The sequence below is a fragment of the Heloderma suspectum genome, chromosome 2, assembly GCF_057233095.1.
Source record: "Heloderma suspectum isolate Gila_16-S chromosome 2, 16-S_ref, whole genome shotgun sequence".
NCBI classification, from domain to species: Eukaryota; Metazoa; Chordata; class Lepidosauria; order Squamata; family Helodermatidae; genus Heloderma; species Heloderma suspectum.
In genome coordinates, this window is record NC_139459.1 from 287671845 (window position 1) to 287693875 (window position 22031).

The following is a 22031-nucleotide window of genomic DNA, read 5'->3' on the forward strand; positions in this document are numbered from 1 at the left end:
ACCCTCCCTCATGCAGTTCAGGAGGTAGAAAATATGGTATGTTTCAAACATCTTCCGAAAACACACTTGTACACTCAGGATTTCTCTGGCTTGTAATGAATTGCAGTTAACTCTATGCTGCTCCATCTTACTATGCTTTGTATTGTTTTGTGGAGTTACTGCAGTTGACATTTTTTAAAAAAATGGAATTTAAATGTGGTTTTTAATATTGATATGTGAACCACTAAGGGTGCAGCCCTATGCCCGCTAGACAACGGCCAGACAGCCATAGGATTGGTTGGTGTCCAGGAACCGACCTCAGAGCCGTGCTCCCTGCCCCCTCCCCTGCCTCCTTGTTGGCGGGATGGAATGTCCCCACACTCTGTGCTCATAAGAGCAGTGCGGAGCAGGGCAAAAGGGGCCGTTCCCGGAGGTGGGGAGGGGCAGGGACAGTGGAAGCCTTTTTACGAGGCTATGCGCCTCCCCCCTGCCCCCACTCTAAACTGCTTCAGCTAGACAACCGAAATTGGCCATCTAGCTGGTAATGCAGGGCGGCCAGAGCACGGAGGAGAAGATCCCCTCTGCGCTCCGCCCGCCCTGTATTGGATAGGTGGTCGCCTCCGAGTTTGGAGGTGGCCACCTATCCACATAGGCTTTCTCCCTGAGGGATTTTATTATATTAAGCAGTATATAAGTATTACTAATAAATAAATAAACAATTCAGAGCAGGCATTTTTGAGACCAAAAAGTGGCTGACAAGGAAAAGGTAAGCACCCTTCAGAATTTCCAATCCAGATGGCAGCTTCAAATTCACGATGTTTTGCAATAGAATCTGGGTTGCTCTGAATTAGGAGGGTAACAAGAAAAGGGGATGTGAGAAAATATTTTATTCCTTTTAGCCACTTGGTTGTTTTTTTCCACCAACTTATCTGAAAGAAGCTTCTAACAACATGGGAGAAATGAGTGGCATCTTAGAGCCAAATTAGATGTGACCTGTATCATGTAGTATGGCACAGTAGAACTGATTTTTGTGAATCAAATAGCCAGTGCGGGGGGAAGAACGGAGGGATGAGCCAGATCAGGACCATGTGGTGGTGGGAGGTTTTTTTTTACTCCCTTGCCCCTCCCTCAGTCCTCATTGTAATTGACCTCCCACTTGCTACTTGCAATAGGAAGAACACTCTTATTGATGCCAATGGAGCTTTTATCCTATTGCAACTGGCAGGAATGGGGGAACATAGTGGAGCCAAAGTGTTAAAGCCCTCTTCTCCCATGCCATGTTCCCTATCTGTCTCAGCGCCACCCCATGCCTGCTATTTCTTTAACAAAAAAAATTGGTGATGCAACACCAAACTACATGACAAATGTCACAAGTGGTTTGGCCCCTAGCGCACATCTACTTGCCCAACTGATCACAAGCTGGGGAGATCTTTCCACCTCCATAAAAACCTGGGCTATGGGCAGAAGCTTGGACATAGTGTATTGTGGAGAGGATGGTTCCTAGGGATATGCATCCCATTCTTTTGTTGTTCCATGGGCATGAGTGCCACGTCTCCTGAATTCCAGAATTGGAGCATGCATCATAATTTGCCACTGCTTTCGGTTCCTTTGGCACTTCTGCAGTACTTTCCCCCCTCTCTGCTTACTGATGCACATGTGCATTGAAGTAACACTACAAAAAAGCAATCTTGATGTGACCGCATGAATGATTTATCAAGATTCTTTATGCATGATGTTTAACCAGTCCACAGGAGTGTGTGTGCATGCGTGCGCATGCGCACACATCGGTAAAATAGTATACAAGAATCTTGATACAACCATAGGACTGCTTTTTTGCAGTGTGTTCATCACTGCTTTAAAAAAAGCATATTGGTAATGTAGAAGTGTGGCAGGAAAGACAGGAAAGCTGCAGCAACTTGTATACGCACATTTGCAAATAGAAAACAGAACAGTGGAGAATTCCTAATGCATTGGTTCCTCTTCAGGAACACCACCATGTTATTCAGAAGTCTGAAATCGCAGGAGAACTTTACATTAGGGAAATTTTGGAAGTGTTCCAAATGGTTTTAGACAATTGGGGACAAAAAGAGGGCATGGGCATTACAAAGACAAGTGGTAAGGCTAAAATGCCCCACTGATCTGACATATGTATTCTCTGAATTGTAACCTTAGAGTTCCAAGGGACACACCCAGCATCTAGGAAGCCTTGGAGCCCAAGAGATAAAGCAGACTCTCTCTCCATAAATGTAGCAGAATGCTTTGCTTTCAAGGAGAAATAATTCATAAATCAATCACCTTTTATTCTCGGGAATATTTGTGCATCGGAAGAAATAAAAATATATATTTAAAGTTGAAACCGCCCCAGAAGACTTTAGGTAGCATTCTAGTGCCAAAATGATATGAAATGATACAGCTGCTTCTTTGTACACTTACCCTGATATTCCTGAAATTGGTTATTTCAAAATCAGATGATCCAAGAGTGGGAATCAGTGCCAGCAGAGCATAAAACAGTAAATGGCTCCCCATGTTCAAAGAATAGACAAGCAAACAGGAAAGGATGCACAGTCTTATAATCAGTTTTGCAAAGTATTAATAAGTAACCAGACAAAGCTACCAAATATTTATGCAACCTTTTTGTCAATAGCTGTGCCTGGGACAGCTAGGTCTTCATAACCCCAAAGCCTGAGACTCATGGGTGTGGTATAATGATGTCATGGGTGTAGGTGGTAGAAGGCCCAAAGGGGCCAAAGCCCTGGATCTTTGGGGTGCAACCCCAAAGGTCTGGGCTGACACCTCACGCCACCACCAGTCAGAAGCCATCAGTTCTATGGCAGATGGGAGAAGATGTTAGCTTACTGTCTCAGGCTATTTCTTGGTAGTGGGGAAAGCAGATTCTTCACTGGCTGAGACTCTTGTTTCACTTTTGAAACAAGCACCAGTCAAGCCTGGAGTCATTCTATATCCCTTCTTCTGCCAAAGTAATTGTCAAAGCAGTGCCTGCCTGCTAACATCTGCTGCAAAAGAGGCCACCTAAGCATGTTTACTTAAAAGTAAGTCTCACTAGCTGAATGTGAGGTTTAGAACCTAATAAATGAGTTTGGGACACATGGGTTACAGCTGTTACCTTTGAGGAAGTGGTGGATTAAAATAACCAGGGGTGGGGGGAGAGAGAAGAGATCTGATGAAAGTCTCAACATAAATTTCTGACATTCCTTAACATTTCCCAGAGGGCTTTCCCCTGAATATTACATATATACTGCTCCCCCCGTCTTTATTTATTTATTTATTTATTTATTTATTTCATTTATATCCCAACTTTTTTCCTCCAAGGAACCCAAGGCAGCATACTTTTTCTTTAATGTCCTCTCTGTACCCTTCCCCTACTCCCATTTTATAACCCAATCCCACTGAAAACAATTTAAAAAAATATTTTTTTCTCTTTCGAATATTTTCCTTTAATGGGGTTGCTACAGCTATAGCAGACTTGTTAAGGGGGAAGGAAAGTAGCTGCTTGCTGGAGGTGGAGGGATACTTAAGTTCTCGGTGCGGCCTGTGCAGTTTTGTTTTAGGTTGTTCATGTTCTTCAGAATGGCAAAATAGTTTTGCGAGGGTGCTGAATGGAGAATCTGTGTAGGTGATGGGTTGGTTTGTTCCCCACTTCCTTGAAGAGGAGGAGGGATGCAAACCCTACCTCCTCCTTAAAGAGCTTCAGTATCCCCAGTCCCAGGAAAAAGGAGGGGCAGGTAACTGGAGGTCAAAAACTGGCTGAGGCTGAAACCCTGTATGCCCTTACTAGGGGATAAGCCCCATTTAACTCAGCGAGGCTAAGTTCTGAGTAATGCATAGCACTGTGCTACTAAACTGTTTTCATATATTTTTTTGATTCCTGTCTCTGTTGAAGTGTCTCAAGGGAAGAATGAATAATTGCTGTAGCTTGAGTGGCACGGCAGGCCCTCACACTCACAGGGGAATCCTATAGTTGGCATTAGATGCACCCAGGCTCCTGCCAGCAGGGTGGAAGGGAAGGAGGATTCACCCTTCCTCCTCCCAGGTTATTTCCCCTCCTGCCTGTCCCCCCCTCAGTGGGGGGAAAACAATTTCCCTTCCATTGCAGCAGTGGGAAGGGTTCAATTGGGGTGTGTGATGGGGCGGGGAGAGAATGTGGATCGTGGGACCTGTGGGTGAAGAGCAACATCCTATGGATCTCTGGAGGTTATTATTGGGAGCAGACCTATGGGCCTGTACTCAGAATCTTTTAAGTACCTAGCAATGCCCACTGCCAACTCTTAAAAAACAAAATCTGATATCTAATGAAAACATAAGAAGAGCCCTGCTGGATCAGACCAAAGGCCAGTCCAGCATTTTGTTCTCATCATGGCCAACCAGATGCCTGTGGGAAGCCCACAAGCAGGACATGAGTGCAACAGCACCTCCCAGTCATGGATGTTATGTATGCTCTCTCTGTTTAGACTACCGCAGTGCACTCTACATGGGATAGGGATGTCGGAGGAATCCAGTTGGGGGGGGGTGGAGTTTGACGAGCTTTCATCAGCTCCATCCCCTGGACTCCATTCCGACTTCCGCCAGCTGGCCCGACCCAGTCTGCAGTGAGTCAGACAACCTGGTGGATTTTCTGCCGCCGCCGCCACACAGCCCTCCTTCTCTCGCTACTGACTCCAGCCCCCACCTGGAGAATGGGGGCTCTCCAGGCTGGAGTTGGCCTTGACAGGGAGAGAGGGAAGGTTGCGCAGCAGTGGCAGGGTGGGAACTTGATCCCACCCCCCCAAAACCCATTTTCCGCAAACTGCAGCCATAATTTGTGTAATCTGCGCAAATTGCAGGCATAATTTGCAGAAATTGGGGTTTATAGTTTTTTTTTTTAAAGAAAAAGTTTCCAGATTTCAGGAAGAACCCCTGGCTCAGCTCACAAAGGGAAGCCGAGCCACCAAGGGTGCCATGGGACTCTGTCGGGTCCTAAAAGGGTTGGATCTCCCTGTGAAAGACATCTCTAATGTGGGGTTGCATTTTAAAACAGTTTGGACAATTCAGCTAGTGCAGAATTTCCCGGTTGCTTGCGCAGGCTAGGGGATCACAGCATATAACTGATTCTGTATCAGCAACACTGATTGTCAGTGTGTTTCGGGGCTCAATTCAGTGTCCTGCTTGTTTCCTTTAAAGCCCTATATGGCTTGAGACTAAATTATTTGAAAGGCTACCCGCACTTATATGAACTTGCCCAGGCCTTATGATCAGCCATGGAAGCCCTGCTCACATGCCCACTGATAAGATTTATCAGGTTGGCAGGCACAAGAGACAGAGCCTTTTTGGTGGTGGCCCCATTACTGTGGCTCCTTCCCTCAGTAATTGCAACTGGCTCCCTTGGCGTTGGCATCACATTTTTAAACAGGGCTTTAAGGCCTGTGTTGTATTAATCTGCTTTTACAGTAACTGAAACTCTTTTTAATTCACTGGCTGATGCTGGTCTGATGCTGAATAATTGTAATGGTTGCTGCTATTTTACTGCTGGTACTGGATGTTCTGTTTTTTATATTACTGCTATTTTAGTTTTTGTAAATATGCTTTTAATTTTGTGAACTGCCCTGAAGGGTCTTTCTGCCCAGAAAGTCAGTATAGAAATAAATAAAATACTCTATAGTCTGTAAGATCTGAATTCCTCAATGAAACTGGAAGTAGATACAAGCGGGTAACAGCCTCGTCTACAGCGACTCCCCTCTCTGCCCACTGGCCCACCCGGACATACCAATTTCTTCCCTTCCCAAGGTCAGAGTCCCTGGGGTTTTTACGGCAGCTGGGAAGTGGTGGTGTGGGGGGGAAATCCACAGTCAGATCTCCTTCTCTGAGGTCAGAACTGTGTCTCCTGCCTCAGAGGGGGAAATCTGTGGCCCCTGAGATACTGTCTAGGATTGCTTTCTAACAGCCCAATCCTATCAAGGTAGGTAGCCGCCACCGAACTCAGAGGCAACCACCTATCCAAAGCAAGGCAGGAGAGGCACGGGGGGATTGTTCCTCCCACACCTCTCCTGCCCTGCTATTTTCCGCTAGACAGCTGTTTTCGGCTGTCTAGCCATGGGGGGGTGGGGCTGAACAGGAGAGGAGGCTGTTGTACAACACATTGGATGTGTTGTACACGCAGCTCCACTCTCCCCGCCCCAGAACGCCCCCCCAAACGCCCCTTTTCAGTAGCTCCGTGCTCCTTTTCTGAGTGCGGAGGATGGGGCTTCTCCGCGCTGCCTCCAGGGCGGTGCGGATGTCAGGGGAGGTCAGTTCCTGGAAAACAGCATGTCCTATGGCCCTCTAGACAGTGTCTAGCAGCCATAGGATTGCTCCCTCCGCTTATAGTCATATATATACTACCTGAGAGTTAAGCCCTGTTAAACTCAATGGGGCTTACTGCTGAGTAGACATGCAAAGGATTGTACTGTACATGATTTTAACTGCACTTACAGTTAACTGGACTTCTTGTGTAATTAGTAAAAACAATGACAACAATAGATTTCAGAATTTTTTTATTAGCCATATCACATATTGGGATGAAAAGTAGCATTTTTTCCTGTCAGAGTTGGTGGACTAATTCATCTAATTAATGTTAAACATTAAGCCACACATCTGACATTCTCATGAAATGACATTTCATATTTAAACATTAAAAAATAAATTTAAAGGAGAATTAGATAGCTGATACAATTAACACATGGGGAGGTGTTTTAAACAGCAAGGTTTTTACTGCTGGGGGGAAAAAAAAAACTTTCCTCAAGGAAATATATCCAGTGACCAACAGGAAATCATATTGCCAGATGACTCTACTCTGTAATCTTTCTTGATTTTTCTGAAAAAGAAAAGACAAATAACTCACACACTCATATGGAGGATTATAAATATGGAATACACCCATGATATATACAGCTTTTTAAAAAGATGTTAAAAAATTACATATATACATGCGAGAGAAAGCTTGCTCTCACATGTATCCATTTGTTATGTAAATAAGTCTGAAAATATGTGAAAGTGTGGGCTACATGGTACAAGGAAGTTAGAAAAACATGGGCATTTTTAATACTTGAGAAGAAACAAAATTGGGATATTCAAGACTAGAGAATTCTCCAAAGAAAGTGATGCTAGTGTCTTTTACCTGCTGGTATTATACTTTTTCCCATGGACAATTACTGATTTCCTCCTGTTGTTCCTTGATTTTCCTTGAAAATGTGTATTAAAATAAAACTGGCCTGAGGGGAGAGAGAGAGAAATAATTACATTATTCAAAGTTACGCCAGAGTAGCTGCTACTTCCTAAAGACAGGCTGTTATTACTTGCCAGATTGTAGGATGCAGTTAGGTATAGTCTTGTCTTGGTGTTTATACTTATTTCCATTTCAAAGGAACACTTTTGGTTTAGGACTGCTGTATGGCTCTTGCATAGAAAAAAAATAGGCCCATAGAAAAAGAAATCTACAGTTCAAATAATGACCAAGCCTATTATGAATAATAAATTATAAAGAGGCATATATCAGTCACTTGTGAAACAACAAGCTGAGTATCTTTAATGCTCACAATTGGCTCTACCAATTATGGCTGTAGAGTAAGCCTAGGTGAGTGTCAGCACATATTATACCCAGAGAGGTATAATATACACGCTGGACATAAATAGCCAAGGATGTTAAAAATATACAGCACGAGATGCTGTTTCACCTCAACTCCCCCAAATTTCTCTGTAACAGAAGAGTGAGTGGAGGAATGAGTGACAGCAGGGGCCAGAATGGAACAATGGGTGGAGTTAGTGTCAGTTGGAAAAAGTCAGTTAGAAACAGGACAGTGGCAGTTACTGAGAGGTCAGAGAGAAAGCTAGTTGAGTTAGGACAGAGAGAAACAGTGAGAGGAATTAGAGGGCAGAGTTAGTTATGTTAGTGAGTAGAATCAGAGACATGGGGTGGGTGAGAAGAGAGGGAAAGCAGTTACTGAAAGCAGAGATTCAGTGTTAGGTTTTTAGAACCATTACTTATTACTATTTATCAAATTACTGTTTCTCATGAATGTGGGCCTGTTACATAAATACATAAATATATGTTTATTCTTTCAGATACCTATGTTCTGGTCTTGGTGGATTTGAAGTCTGGCATATCACACCCTACCCATGTTCTGGCTTTGAAGTACATAGGAAAGAATACAAACAAACTATCTAGCCATCTCATCCTCTGCCGTCCCCTTCTCCTTTTGCCTTCAGTCTTTCCCAGCATCAGGGTCTTTTCCAGGGAGTTATATAATAATAAAACTTAATGTAAACGTTCAACAGTCAGTAATATATTTTATACTAGATATATTATCTATTTTGAAATAAAAAATACAAAGAAAAGCAAGAAAAAATGAAAGATGAAAGAGAGTAAACCAATATATGTGTAATCATTTATCTTCTGAGCTCGCCTGGATCATGTAGACTAAACACAAACAGTTAACAAAGCCTGTTTAAAGATTCCAGTTCATGGGGTTGTAACAGAGTTCTCGCACATTTTTATTTTCAACCATGCCTCCGCCATTTCATGATTTTGAAACTTCTTCATCTGACCTTCAGACACAATACAAAGTGTAGTAGGATATTTTAAGTAATATTGTAAGTTCATTTGTTTTGCCATATTTTTTGCTTTGATAAATTGTCTTCTTTTATTCTCCATTTCTTTGATGTAGTCTGGAAATAACATAATTTTATCTTGTTTCCAGGAAAGGCTTCCACCCTCTCTTGCCAAATGCAGGATATAATTCTTTGTGGAGACTTTTGCAAATTGAACTATGATCATGTAATCAGTCCCTTTAGCATTTGGCACACGAAATCCGTGCTCAATATCAAGTAAATAATCAGATGGGATAGGGAGTATCTCATGCAAAAGTTTATCCACAAAAACAGGCCATTTTACATCATTAGACAGATTTTTAATCCCAATAATACATACACTGGATCTCCTTGTGATAGCCTCCAGTTGAGAAATTCTATCAGAATTTTTAAAACAAATTTGTGCTATAGTTTCATTTCCTGCCACTTGGTCTTATAGCTCATTAATTTTCGTCTTCATTTTTTGCCATGACACATTTATTAAATCTACAGCTCCTTGCAAGGTGGTGATGGAATTTTGGATTAAATCCAACCTTTTGGCTTGCTCCATAAATTGCGAAGATAAAGTCTTTATCAGAGTAAATAATTCCCCTATATCTTCTGTTCTCGAAACTTTTGACACATGGGGTGTGGGGGGAGTTGATGCCAGCTCCTTTCTTCTCCTCAGCGCAGACATGTTTCTCTCAAACAGATCTTACAGGTCCTCAGATGTTCTCAAACATTGTTAACATTTCTTAAATCATCCCTCAGAAGTTGTTGATATTTCTTAAAGCATATATTATTATGGAACACGTCAGCCCTGTTTTCTCCTGTGAAATAGGAGTCTCAATACAGCTTTTTGCGTTGGTAAAGCTCTGAGGAGATAATCCTGGAATCCAGCCCCCCCACTATCTCGTGTGGGATACTTTTCTCCAAGATGTTATCCAGAGCTGCCTTGCCCCCCCCTTTAATTCCAGGGGGGAGATGAAAAGGTTTTTCAACCTATTAAAAAGCTGTTTGAGAAAGCTCCCACAGAGTACCCATGGGGAAGCTGCCAGAGCGACATCGGTTTCAACCGGAAATCAAACACACTGTACAGAGTTCTGATGAATTTGTAAGAATTACTAGCATGCTGTGATGCCATATATTATTTCTAGAACTCAATAGGTAGACGTGGAAAAAAGCCACTGAATGTCAGTGGGATCTAAACTCTTATCTACAGAACAGGGTAAGCTGTGACATAGTGTCTGATGCAGGGGGAGGCAACGTTTTCAGGCCCATGGGTGCCTTTGCCATTTTCCCCTGGGGCCTGCAGGTGCATTCATCGTTTTTTCTGTTTTTTCTTGCACCTCTTACCTGGACCCCCACAACTTTCCTAGATTCCCTTTTTTCTCCTCCCCTTGGTGGGAGGGGGTGGACTTTGCCCCCCCACCCCCACTGCCTTTTTTCTGCAGGAGGTCTTTTCTGCTCCCTGTACACGCCTACGGAGTTATTCCTCATGGGCTTGTATAGGGAGCCAAAAAGCTCCCCTGACAAAAATTGGCTGGAGGAGGGGCAAGGGCCACCCTGCACCAAGGACCTTGTTGCCCCAAAGCAACTTGGTGGGGGTTGGACTTCACCCCTCATCCAGCCACTTTTTGGCAAGGGAGCTTTTTGTGCCCTATACAAGCCTATGAAGAATTGCTCCATAGACTTATACAGGGAGAAAAAATGGCGGTGTGTATGTGTATGTGTGCTCAGCCTGGCTTTATGGGCCAGGTAGCATTGGAGAGCCCTAGTCTAACGACACATTTATCATCATGTGCAGTTTTATCCTGTGTTTCCTGTGACAAAGGATCCTCCGTCTTGCTCCTAGTAGGAGAGCAAGGTGGGAATGGGGATCACATGACTAAGGGCTCCTTCACACGGAGCTTTTATCCTGTGATTGAGACTGCTCCTTCATGGAAGTTTGTGGGCTCTTTACATGATGCCATGAACTTCCAGGTAGGGATGTCAGAGAATTCTGCCACGGATTTCGGTGAGGCCGAATGCCAGTGCATTCGGTCCCCCGAACTCCATGGCAGAACGGCCTGCCCTCCCGCCCCCCCGCGGATCCCCCCCGGGATAAGACTTACCTGGGGTGGATGTTCCAGGCAGCGGTGGACTGCAGTCTTGTCGGGTTTTTTTTTTTTTTACAAGACGTGATAGGCTACATAAAGATTTACATAGCCTATCATGGCTGGGTAAAAAAAGAAACAGTGTACGCAAATGGCGGCGGCTATGGCTGCCGCCATTTGTGTTCCTTATTTTTGGCCGTCTTAGTCTACATAAATATTTACGTAGACTATGACGGCGAAAATAAAGGGCAACGCAAATAGCGCCCGCTACGCTATTTGCGTTGCCCTTTATTTTCGCCGTCATAGTCTACATAAATATTTACGTAGACTAAGACGGCCAAAAATAAGGAACGCAAATGGCGGCGGCTGTAGCTGCCGCCATTTGCGTACGCGGTTTTTTTTGGTTTTTTTTTTCTCCAGAGCCCTCCGTGGCTGGAAATCCGGCTGTGGACGGCTCTGGCCTGGGCCTGGCCGGCTGCTCCATGGAGCTGCCATGGAGCACAGCCAGCTGTGGAGGATTCCGGGGGGGAGGAATGGATCGCCTCCCCCCCCGTCGAGGATTCCGGGGGGAGGGACGGAACGCCTCCCCCCCCGATCAACATAATCCGCGGAAAGGTAAGTGACTTTCGTACATCCCTACTTCCAGGGTGTCTCCTGCACTAAATGCCCTTTGTTCCATTTTTAAATAGATTGCAGATAATGAGCTGTCCAATTACCCTGTTGTGTTCTGCTTGAGTTCCCTCTGTGAAAAGAGGAACAGTGGCAAGAAAAGGAGCGAGATCAATGAAAGATAGCGGAAGATTCAGCTATGGAGAGAAGGGGGGAGTGGGGGGGGGAAAGGGAGCATGTGAAAAGGAAGTCATTGTGATCCTGCATTTAAAACGGAAGCAGAAAGGCCTGTTTTAAATGTAGGATTTTAGGCTGATGTAGAGATGCTCTGAATGCTCCTCCATATTGCAAAAAGTTAGGGTTCTCCACATGGAAGCCTAGCATGTCAGGAGGAAGGCTCTGCTACAACCCTAGAGCAGCAGCACAGGAGGTTGAATTAGGATCACAACCATTAGAGTGAGTAACTCAGGAGTAATGCAAGAGGAGGGGCCAGCCGGTTGGATGCGAGGCTTCCAAGGAGCAGACCTCTGGCCCCATTTGGAGGGCACAGCTTCAGACCTTTTTCATCAGGTGGCAGAGCGTGATCATTCCTAAGAGAAAGTGAGGCTGCAGTAGGAACCAGGCCAGACAGATGCAAAGGGCACTGTGGTGAGAGTCAGTTAGCCCCCCACCCTCCACCCCAAGATCTCAGGGACGGGTGCCAGACTGACCCAGCCAGCCACAGGCATTTTTGCACCATTCTTCAAAAACAGTTGCACATTCGTTGTTTCTTTAATTTCTATATTCTTTTTGTAAAATGATTTTGAAACAGTATTTAATATAGATTTTAAATGGTTCCTTTCAAAGAGGAAAGGCATTCTTAGTATCTATTTTTAAAATCTACTTTGTACCAAATCCAAACACAGTAGAAGATTACCCCCAAACAGATAGAGGTTTAGAATAACACTTTTCGTTGTTGGCATCTATGAGTTAGGATGAATTTTTGCTGTTTCTTTTATTTCTTCTTAAAAATCAAATAACATTTTCATTGTTTATGCATATATGGTCCACTAATCCCTATCTGGGGAAGGTAGCTAATTACAATACCTCTTAGTAGAGAGGAATCCCTATGTAGTCACTCAGAATCAAATCTGGACACCAGTGGTATGTGTTAATTCAAGTTAGAAATAATGCCCCTTGCAGTACTCCTGAAACCTATGAGAAATGCTCATTGTTACTCAATTATTTTCTGGCAGTATAAAGTGTTAAGGATTACACACAATCAGATTACATACCTTGAACTTCATCTTCCCAGAACATGTTGTTATATAGACAAAAAAGCAGTAACAGAATTAAGAGTCTGTTCAAGAAAAATAGCAACTGGCAAAATGGGAACTTCCCACTGGTTGAGGGCAGGGCTGGCCCTGCCATGCAGCAGGGTGAAGCAACGGGTTCGGGTGGCACCATGAGCGTGTGTGTGTGGTGTGTGGAATAGATGTTGGTAGGAATTGGTGTCTCCATTCTTAAAAAGTATTGACCATACTGGTGGCAGAGGTGGCACCATTTGGGTTTTGCTTCAGGCAGCACCATGACTTGGGCTGGCACTGGTTGAGAACCTCAGTACATGTGTGTGCTGAAATCTGCAGCCAACACTGAAAGTCACGAGAAAAAGTTTCCTGGCCATGGTTGTACTGCATTATGGAGTATCCCACGTATATTTTGTGTGGTTGGTTCATGTGGCTTACAGTGATTTGCCTTGTGTCATATGATCTTTCTTCACAGCTCCATAACTAAAGAGCATTTCATTTTTCTTCTGGTGTGAGGGTGCAATTTGCTATCCTGTTGCCTTTTCAGACAGACCCTTTTGAACAAAAGTATTTCATAAAAGCTGTACAGTTTTACACTTGTGAGGTATCTACATGCTCAGTAGGACAAAAACAACAACCCCACAAACCAATTCATTATGAGCTTTTCTACATGAGGCTGTTAATTGGCTGTTAATCCCCTGTATCTGCTTTCAGTTTTGTCAGAGAACTGAGATCTGAGCACTACACGAAGAACATTTCCTTTCCTGCTTTTCCACTACATAACCTATAGGTGGCGCAGTGGTATGGCAACAAATACACAAAGGAAAAAAACAGTTTCTTTTGCTTTTACAGTTTAATACCACATTTTTCCTGCTCTCAAAAAACTCACTGAAAGTGCTCTTTAGACACAGAAGTGAAACTGGAGGTCACCCCATCATCTAAAGAACCCGTAAACAGCCATGAGTAGGGAATGATGAGTGTCTGTTCCTAAAAAAAATCAAGACTTCATTCCCAGATGAAAACAGGCACTCAATCTGGTGAAACCTTCAAAACAAGAGCAGGGGCAGAAGGTGGGGCACCAGTGCCCTGGACTGCTCATTGTATCTCGCTATTGTTCACTAAAGGTGTATAATGGTATAATTTATAAAGGTGGTTATAGAATCCAGCCTTTACAAATCTTGTTATGTAGGTATTTTTTTTAAAAGCCAAATCCAAAATTGGTAAAAAAAAAATTCCCAAAGAACACGAGAAGGGTTTGAAATAACATTTTCCAGCTGAGATAATTGTGGCTTAAGGCGCAATCCTCTGCATGTTTAGACAGAAAAAATCCTATAACTCCTAGCATGCTGCTGGGGAATGCTGGGAATTGTAGGACTTCTTTCTGTCTAAACATGCATAGGATTGTGCCCTTATGCATAAATTGGCCCTGGAAGCCTAGACTGAGGTAAAGGAGTAATAAGAATACCTGGTCTCCAGAAATACTTCATGTCCGATTTTCCCATGAAGTAATTTCTACTGTCATTATACATGTGCCATTGTTTTGTAAGAGGAGACCGGATCATACCTGTGAGACATTTCCCTTTGTTAGAGCATTTATTGTACAGGATATAATGTTAAAGCAGCCTTCCACAACCTGATGCCCTCCAGACGTTTTGGAGTACAACTTCCATCAGCCACTGCCAGCATGACCAATGGTCAGTGATGATCAGAGCTGTCTAAAACATCTGGAGGCCACCAGGTTGGAAAAAGCTGTATTGAGGAATAAGTTGCTGAAGTACTACATTGCTGAAGTAGATTACTTACCTTGAAATCTATGTCCTTGGAAATTCTCATTATCTGGACAAAAAAAAAAAAAAAGGCAAGAAAAGAATTAACACCATAGAACCAGTCAAATGATTCCAGGAAAAATGGAAACTAGGCTGCAAAATCTGCAGCTTCTTTCTTTCTTTCTTTCTTTCTTTCTTTCTTTCTTTCTTTCTTTTTCTTTCTCTAGAGACGTGAGTGAAATGTTTGTTGAAACCTATGGTCAACCACGTGAGCCATGAGGACACGCCAGCAGTAGCAGTAGCCATGATAGCAGGAGGGAAAAGAATGAAAACCAGTGCCCTACTGAGACACCATGAGTAAGCCTCTGCCATCTTGCTTACTTACTAGTAGTGTGTGGCATCTTCCTCTCAAGTAGGCCACTTTAATGGTGACAACCCCTATTTTTGTAGCAATGCCCCATCATTTTGTGGCCTTGTCATTAACAATGACTTTGTCCCTGTGCACCTGTGCACTTCCTCTCTCCAGTGCTGGACAGCATGTGCACAGTAGGATGTGTACAGACATCTCACGCAGCAGAGATCGCCCCTCAGCGACAAGGCTATTTCCCCACAGGGATACACAAGCATGCCTCCATCCATCATGAAAGGGCCTCGATCCTTTTGCTCACCCCAAGCTCACACAGGCAACACTCCTTTGAGTGCTCAAAGGGCCCAGTACCCCTTTCCCCTGCCACCCTAGCTCACAGACCTGTCTTGGGGTGGTATCCAGTTGTGCATTCCGTTAGCGCAAATGATGTTGCATTAGTAGGAACTGTGTGCAAGAGAAGAATCCAACTAAAGTTATGTTTGTGCAAGTGCGGTCGTGCAAGCGATTGTGCATTGTGCTCGTGCAACCCATTGTGCAACCTGTTCTGCATTCTGCCTGTGTAATCGGTTGCACAACTGCTTGCACAACCAGTTATGCAAACATAATGGGCAGCTGCACAGTTTGCAGAATGACACTGTTGGATACTGCCCTTGGCCTTCAAAGGCATGGAATTAACAATGTGTCTTCAACCACCCCTATTTCATTTATTGAGTCTTTACTAGTGAGTTTTCCACTTGCAGATCCAGTGTAAGCTCCCAGCATAAAGGAGCATTTCCAGGGTCCATGTGCCCTGGCAGGGTCCTCTGCGACTGATGCCTCACCTGGGACACCCCCTCCCCCACCAGTGCCAGCCTCTGCTTGGGCCTCCTGGTAGTGGCACAGCCACCCCCTCACATGCCCACTCATGGACTTACCTGTTGGAAGAAGACCTGTAATGGCCTGGAAACCGAACAGCTGCTTGGCTCCTGGTCCATTACAGTGCCACTGCCATCAGGTATGTCCACTTCTGAGCAAATGGAAGGGGGAAGACAAGGCTAGCAGCCATGTTGCATGTATTGAAAAATATATATTCTATTTAATTCTGAGTTCAGGTTATTCTTTCATCACATCATTCCAACGAGATGTATCAAATGCTATTTTGCGTTTAACTAAGTTATATTGTGAAACTCTTGGATTAGGCTCTTGGATTAGATAAACTATAAAATGAATCAGAAGGAATCAGAAAAGACCATGTTGTGTTTAACCAAGTTCTGTTGCTGAACTCTTCAAACTAGCCCAATAATAATGAGTCTGCCTCCCAGTGTTACTGACTTCATTTCTTCTCATGCAATTATAAAATGCACTTTGATGATGATGATGGTGATGATGATGATGATTTTGCATTACACACACACACACACACACACACACAGAGTCCTCAACTCATTCTTCTAGCATTATCACCTGAACGAGATTCAGAAGCTAAGGGGATGTGCTATATCATAATGTATTGCTTCTATTTGACACTGAAACATTTTGTGCTGATTTACCTTCCTCTGTAGGTTTGTTTGCCACATCTTCAGCATCAGGTTTGATGACCACCATGGAAGTAATGGGCGTAACAAAGCTAAACTTCAAGGAGAGGTTCAAAGCTTGGGCATCCAGGTTTTTCCGCTGTTCTCGTTCAGCTGAAACACTGAAATGCAGAGGCAAAATCAGCACTGTTGATTTTGACGCATGATTCAAAGGAACAAAATGGAGGGAATAACATGCTTCAGAACTCCAGAATTTGTACTAGGAGATTTCACTCCCTCTCATTGAGAGAGATTGTAAAACAGGATACTGCTGATACAATGGATCTTCAGGACGGCAAGCTCTTTGTTTCTCTTTTTAGTAAAATATGAGGTGTGTCCAACCTTAAAATATAGTTCTGATACAATGAGATGGTGGAGGCAGCAGTGCCCTTGCATGGGGGGCGTGCGTGGGGAACCTAGCATGCTTTTAAGAACTAAAAGCAGAACACAATGGCTGCGTTTGGAAGTCATGATAAAATATGGTCTAGCAAGATGTGAGTTAGCCTACCCTCTCCCCAGGGTTGCATGGCCCTCCTCCACTCTCCTTATCTGGTGCAGCCACGAGGTAGAGTTTAGGAGCTTTTGCTTCTGCTCTTTATTAATTGTGGCATGTCCTGTTGTTCAAGCCGACAAACTGTGGTTAATACTAATAATACTATGTTTTGTTTGACACAAACCACCTTAAAGCTATGGGGTTATGAGGCTGGCTTGTTTCAACATGACACAGCTAACATAAAACACAGTTTAGTGTTCTGATGACATGCTAAACTGTGACTAATCTGAAATGGAAGTGAAAGCTTCTCCTCCTTGAAGCTCATGGTTTACCTTGATAACTGAACACAACCAGTGGGTCTCTGTCTGGTTTGAGTCTTAGCTATTTCATGTTAATTTTTAAGTTCACAAGTAAAGGTGTAATGTATTCAAATAAAAAACAACATCGGCACAGGGCCAGCCCTACCATTAGGCAGGGCGAGGCAGTCGCCTCAGGCAGCAGATGCTGGAAGTTAGCAGCAAGGTGTTCAAGGAGAGAACTGTGTGCTTTGCATCCTACTCTGCGTCCCCTAAGTTAGCCTGCTTTCTTCAAGTTCAGTGGAGAACATTGTCCCATCATTAGTGCTAAAGACTGATTCATCTGCCAGTCTAGTCAGCTTTTGTACACAGAATAGGAAAGGGGGGCATCTTGTCCTTCGCCTCAGGCAGCAAAACGTCTTGAGCCAGCCCTGCATAGGCATGTTCTTTGTGTATAATATTTGCATAATCCTCCAAAGAATGAGATCAGCCAGGGTCCTTAGTTGTACGTACTACATACCATATGTACTGGGAAAGTGTGCGTGTGTGCATGTGTGCGTGCGTGCATATATATAATGAGCGAAGGAGACTTCAGAAGCTTCTAAAAAGATGGCTAGGGAAGCCCAAAGAATGTAGAACTTTCATTCATTTCATTTCATTTCTTATATTTCTATAATTCTACATTTTACAGAATGTAGAATGACTTGACCCAATTTGTGAAGAAAGTGATAGAAGGAGTTGGTTGCATCCTATATTTCAGCCCTGAAATTGCTTAGTCTTAATATATATCAACTCCAGCAAAGGAGATCGTTACCTTGTTGTGGTGCTGGAGCTTGAGCACCTCAATGATGCCATGAGCTAAACCATGAAGGGACACCCAAGACGGGAAGGTCATGGCAGAGAGGTGAGACTAAATACGATCCCTGGGGAAGGAAACGGCAACCCACATGAAAACTAAATGGATCAGTACAACCAGAGATATGTCGATATACCATCGGAAGATGGGAGTCCCAGGTCGGAAGATGGTCAAAATACTACTGGGGAGGAACAGAGGATAAGTTCAACTAGCCCCAGATGTGATGATGCAGCTAGCTCAAAGCCGAAAGGACGGCTAGTGGCCGATGGTGCTGGTGGTGAACGACGAATCCAACGTTCTAAAGATCAATACACCATAGGAACCTGGAATGTAAGATCTATGAGCCAGGGCAAATTGGATGTGGTTATTGGGGAGACATCAAGATTAAATATAGACATTTTGGGTGTCAGTGAACTGAGATGGACTGGAATGGGCCACTTCACATCAGATGACCACCAGATCTACTACTGGACAAGAGGACCACAGAAGAAATGGAGTAGCCTTCATAATTAATAATAAAGTGGCTAATTAATAACAAAGTGATTGTATCCAAGCAGTGCTTGAATTCAGAAAAACATCTATTTGTTTTATTGACTATTGGAAAGCCTTTGACTGTGTGGATCATGACAAATTGTGGCAAGTTCTTGGTGGTATGGGGATACCAAATCATCTTGTCTGCCTCCTGAGGAATCTGTATAACGACCAAGTAGCAACAGTAAGAACAGACCACGGAACAATGGACTGGTTTAAGATTAGGAAAGGAGTACGGCAGGGTTGTATACTCTCACCCTACCTATTCAACCTGTACGCAGAACACATCATGTGACATGCTGGGGTTGACGAATCCAAGGCTGGAGTTAAAATCGCTGGGGGAAACATTAACAATCTCAGATATGCAGATGATACCACTTTGATGGCTGAAAGCGAGGAGGAGCTGAGGAACCTTATGACGAAGGTGAAAGAAGAAAGTGCAAAAGCTGGGTTGCAGTTAAACCTCGAAAAAACCAAGATTATGGCAACCAGCTTGACTGATAACTGGCAAATAGAGGGAGAAAATGTGGAGGCAGTGACAGACTTTGGCCACATAATGAGAAGACAGGATACCCTGGAGAAGATGCTGATGCTAGGGAAAGTGGAAGGCAAAATGAAGAGGGGCCGACCAAGGGCAAGATGGATGGATGATATTCTGGAGGTGATGGACTCGACCTTGGGGGAGCTGGGGGTGGCGATGGCCGACAGGCTGGTCCATGAAGTCACGAAGAGTCGGAAGCGACTGAACAAATAAACAACAAAATACATTTTTTGTAAAATTTCTAACTTTTCTTCCCTGCAGCCAAGGCAATGGAGGGGAAAGAGCTGCAAGAAAGACAACTGAATTCTATTACAGACTGCCCACAGGCTGTAGCACAGACACAACTCATGCTTTCAGATGACGTTTCATCTATGCCAAAAATGGTTTTAAAGGGAGTTTTCTTTTCAGTCTTCCTCATATATTAATGATTTGAATTTGAATATGAAAAAATAATCTTTTCTGTGAGTCTCTGAAACTGATCCTTGTTAAACTGATCCTCATCTGACACCCCTTCCTGCTTCTTTTGTATTTCCTTTGTTGGGTTCAACACAGACTTAGTTATACTTGGAGGAGACTAACTTATGCCCCATTAATTTCAATGGATCTACACTGTAAGTATGACTAAGTCTTGTCCAACCCATTATGTGTAAAATGGGTCTCATAAATCTTATTGTGGCTGAAATTCCAGAGTCCTACTTTGTATGTGGAAAAGGAAAAGTGTTGTCATTCGTGTTTCCTTCCTCACCTCCATATGAACAGGAGCTTAACATTGCCAGTATGAACATACTAACATAACCTCCTCCTGCTACATAACACACTGTAGAGGCTGATATCACTGCATTGGAGTAAATGGTCCACAACCACAAGTAATATTTGTAAAAAGCCAATCAAAGCAGGCAGAGAGGCAACCAACTTATGAAAAACAAAATTCTAGCATCTGGTCAGGGCCCAGGGACAGAGGCCATGTGCCCAAAGATGAAGTCCAGCAACTGGGTAGCGGTGGTGCAATCCAAAGTGGTGAAGCAGTGAATGGATAGAACCCTGCCCCATTCATCTTACATCCAACTATTGAATGTCCTTACAAGTCACCACAAAAACAAGAGAGAGAGAAAATATCAAAGGATGCCTGATTTTATTTGAGCCCAACACATTTCAGAAAGTTTTTTTCTTCTTCAGGGGCTAATGAACCTTCATAGCATAGGTCTGGCTGTTGACTCAGGGCTTTTCCACACCAGGCTTTTTATCCCGCAACTTACCAGGGTTTCTGCTTCCAGATTCTTTGCAGGATTAAGATTAGTTCCTTTACATGAGCTGACATGGTCTTTTTTCCAGGGACTTCCTTTGTTTGCAAGTTCTATATGTTTCATTATACAGCCACTAGATGGTGCTGAGGTATAGCAGAACTGCGCAATTGCATGCAGCCATTAAAGTGGGTTAACTTTTATAGCCACATTATCTCTGATCCTTAAAAAAACAGGATAAAGGTCAGAAAGCATGAGAGACACCCTGGAGGTTGACGACGTTGTGTAAAGGACCTGCAAACTTCTGTGAGTGGCCAATCATATATGCACAATAAAAGCCTCGTGTAGAAATGCCCACTCAACTTCCAGCTGAGTGGGCAGGAAGCAGAGCAGAGCAAGCTGCTCCAGCTGGTCTAGGGACTACAGAAGCAAGCAAGCTCCCAGAGAGCGAGCGACCAGAGCGAGTGAACATGGCGAGCAAACAGGAGTTGGCCAGGGGAGTTGCAGTGGTGGAAGAGACAAAGGAGACAGAGGCTAAGAGGTAAGTGGGCTGCAAGAAGCCCAGGGGGCTGCCCTTTATCTTCTGAGTGGCTGTGAGCTTACCAGGTGCTTCTGGGAGCTCCAATTGGATTGGGTGTGTGTGGCCTGAATACTCCCAGCAGCTGAGTGGGCAGGAAGCTTCAGTCTGTTTCCCGCCTCCCAGCTGAGCAGAGCAGAGCAGAGCAGAGCAGAGCAAGCTGCTCCAGCTGGTCCAGGGACTACAGAAGCAAGCAAGCTCCCAGAGAGCGAGCGACCAGAGCGAGCAAACAGGGGGAGCAAACAGGAGTTGGCCAGGGGAGTTTGGCAGGGGAGGTCAAGGGGGAGGCCCCTAACATTTTTTTCTTTTTTAACAAACTTCCCCCCCCCATTTATTTGTCTTGTAATGTAGCAGCCATATCGGGGGTCAGACTAAGTAGCCTCATGCAGTCTCATGCTTCATGTTCTTGCTGAGCTCTTGCTCTCTGAAATATATGTTTGTAAGCTGACGAGACGCAGGAATCTCTTGTCAACAAAGGCTAAGGTCAGCATAGAGTTGTATATCATGTTCTCTGCTGTTCTCTGCTTATCATGGCTACCCTATAACCCATTTCTTGTATTATAAACAATGGTGCTAAGAGAAGAAATGTTGAGGACTGCAACCCCACACGGGAGGGAGAGGAGGAGCTGTTTCATATGTGTCATAATGTCTATAAAAGCAATGTGTTAATGTGCCTCGGGGCTTTTGGCTCTTTGGAAGTGATTCCAGCCTTAAGCCCGCGCGTTAAAGAAAAACTCTTTTTCCTTCACTCCATGGTCTCTCTGACTCTGACTTCTGCAACAGTAACACACAATTCCACACCAGTGGGACTCTGCTTTTAACCTCTACTGAGTAGAGGAGCGGGCACAGGCTAGTCTAGAACAATCACAAAGCTAGACACAAAAAGGGAAAAGAGGCTATGGAAGGACAAGACTCTCCAGTGGTGGTGACCTGCAAGGTGTGTGCCATGTTTGTTTTCTTGCCTGAGAACAACATGGCCTACACTTGCAACAAGTGCAAGTTGATCATGCTGCTGGAAGAAAAAGTAAGTGGACTGGAGCGGTGACTGTCAACCCTCTGGGGAATAAGAGAACATGAAGAGTTCTTGGACAGAATGGGGGAACTACAGCAGCAAAGTGAAGACCAGAAGCTTGAAGAGCAACAGCAAGCTGAGGCAGAAGTGGGAAATACTGAGGGGAAGGAAAATGGAGTAGAGGATACTCCTTGGAAAAAAGGCTGACAGAAGAACTAGATGCAACTCTG

At 44.0% G+C, this 22031-nt stretch overlaps 2 protein-coding genes across 2 annotated transcripts in view; both read right to left on the reverse strand.

The window, feature by feature from the left end:
* LOC146354785 (inter-alpha-trypsin inhibitor heavy chain H3-like) overlaps positions 1 to 2505 on the reverse strand; it is a 53088-nt gene extending 50583 nt beyond the window's left edge. The window contains exon 1 of the mRNA XM_084839780.1: positions 2413 to 2505. Coding sequence (XP_084695906.1) covers positions 2413 to 2505 — 93 coding nt within the window. The remainder of the gene's footprint in view (positions 1 to 2412) is intronic.
* A 3985-nt stretch (positions 2506 to 6490) lies between these two features.
* The window catches only part of LOC146354786 (inter-alpha-trypsin inhibitor heavy chain H4-like), a 40965-nt gene continuing 25424 nt past the window's right edge, over positions 6491 to 22031 (reverse strand). The window contains 4 exon segments of the mRNA XM_084829820.1: positions 6491 to 6826; positions 7130 to 7223; positions 14372 to 14404; positions 16231 to 16376. Coding sequence (XP_084685946.1) covers positions 6751 to 6826; positions 7130 to 7223; positions 14372 to 14404; positions 16231 to 16376 — 349 coding nt within the window. The 3' untranslated portion in view covers positions 6491 to 6750.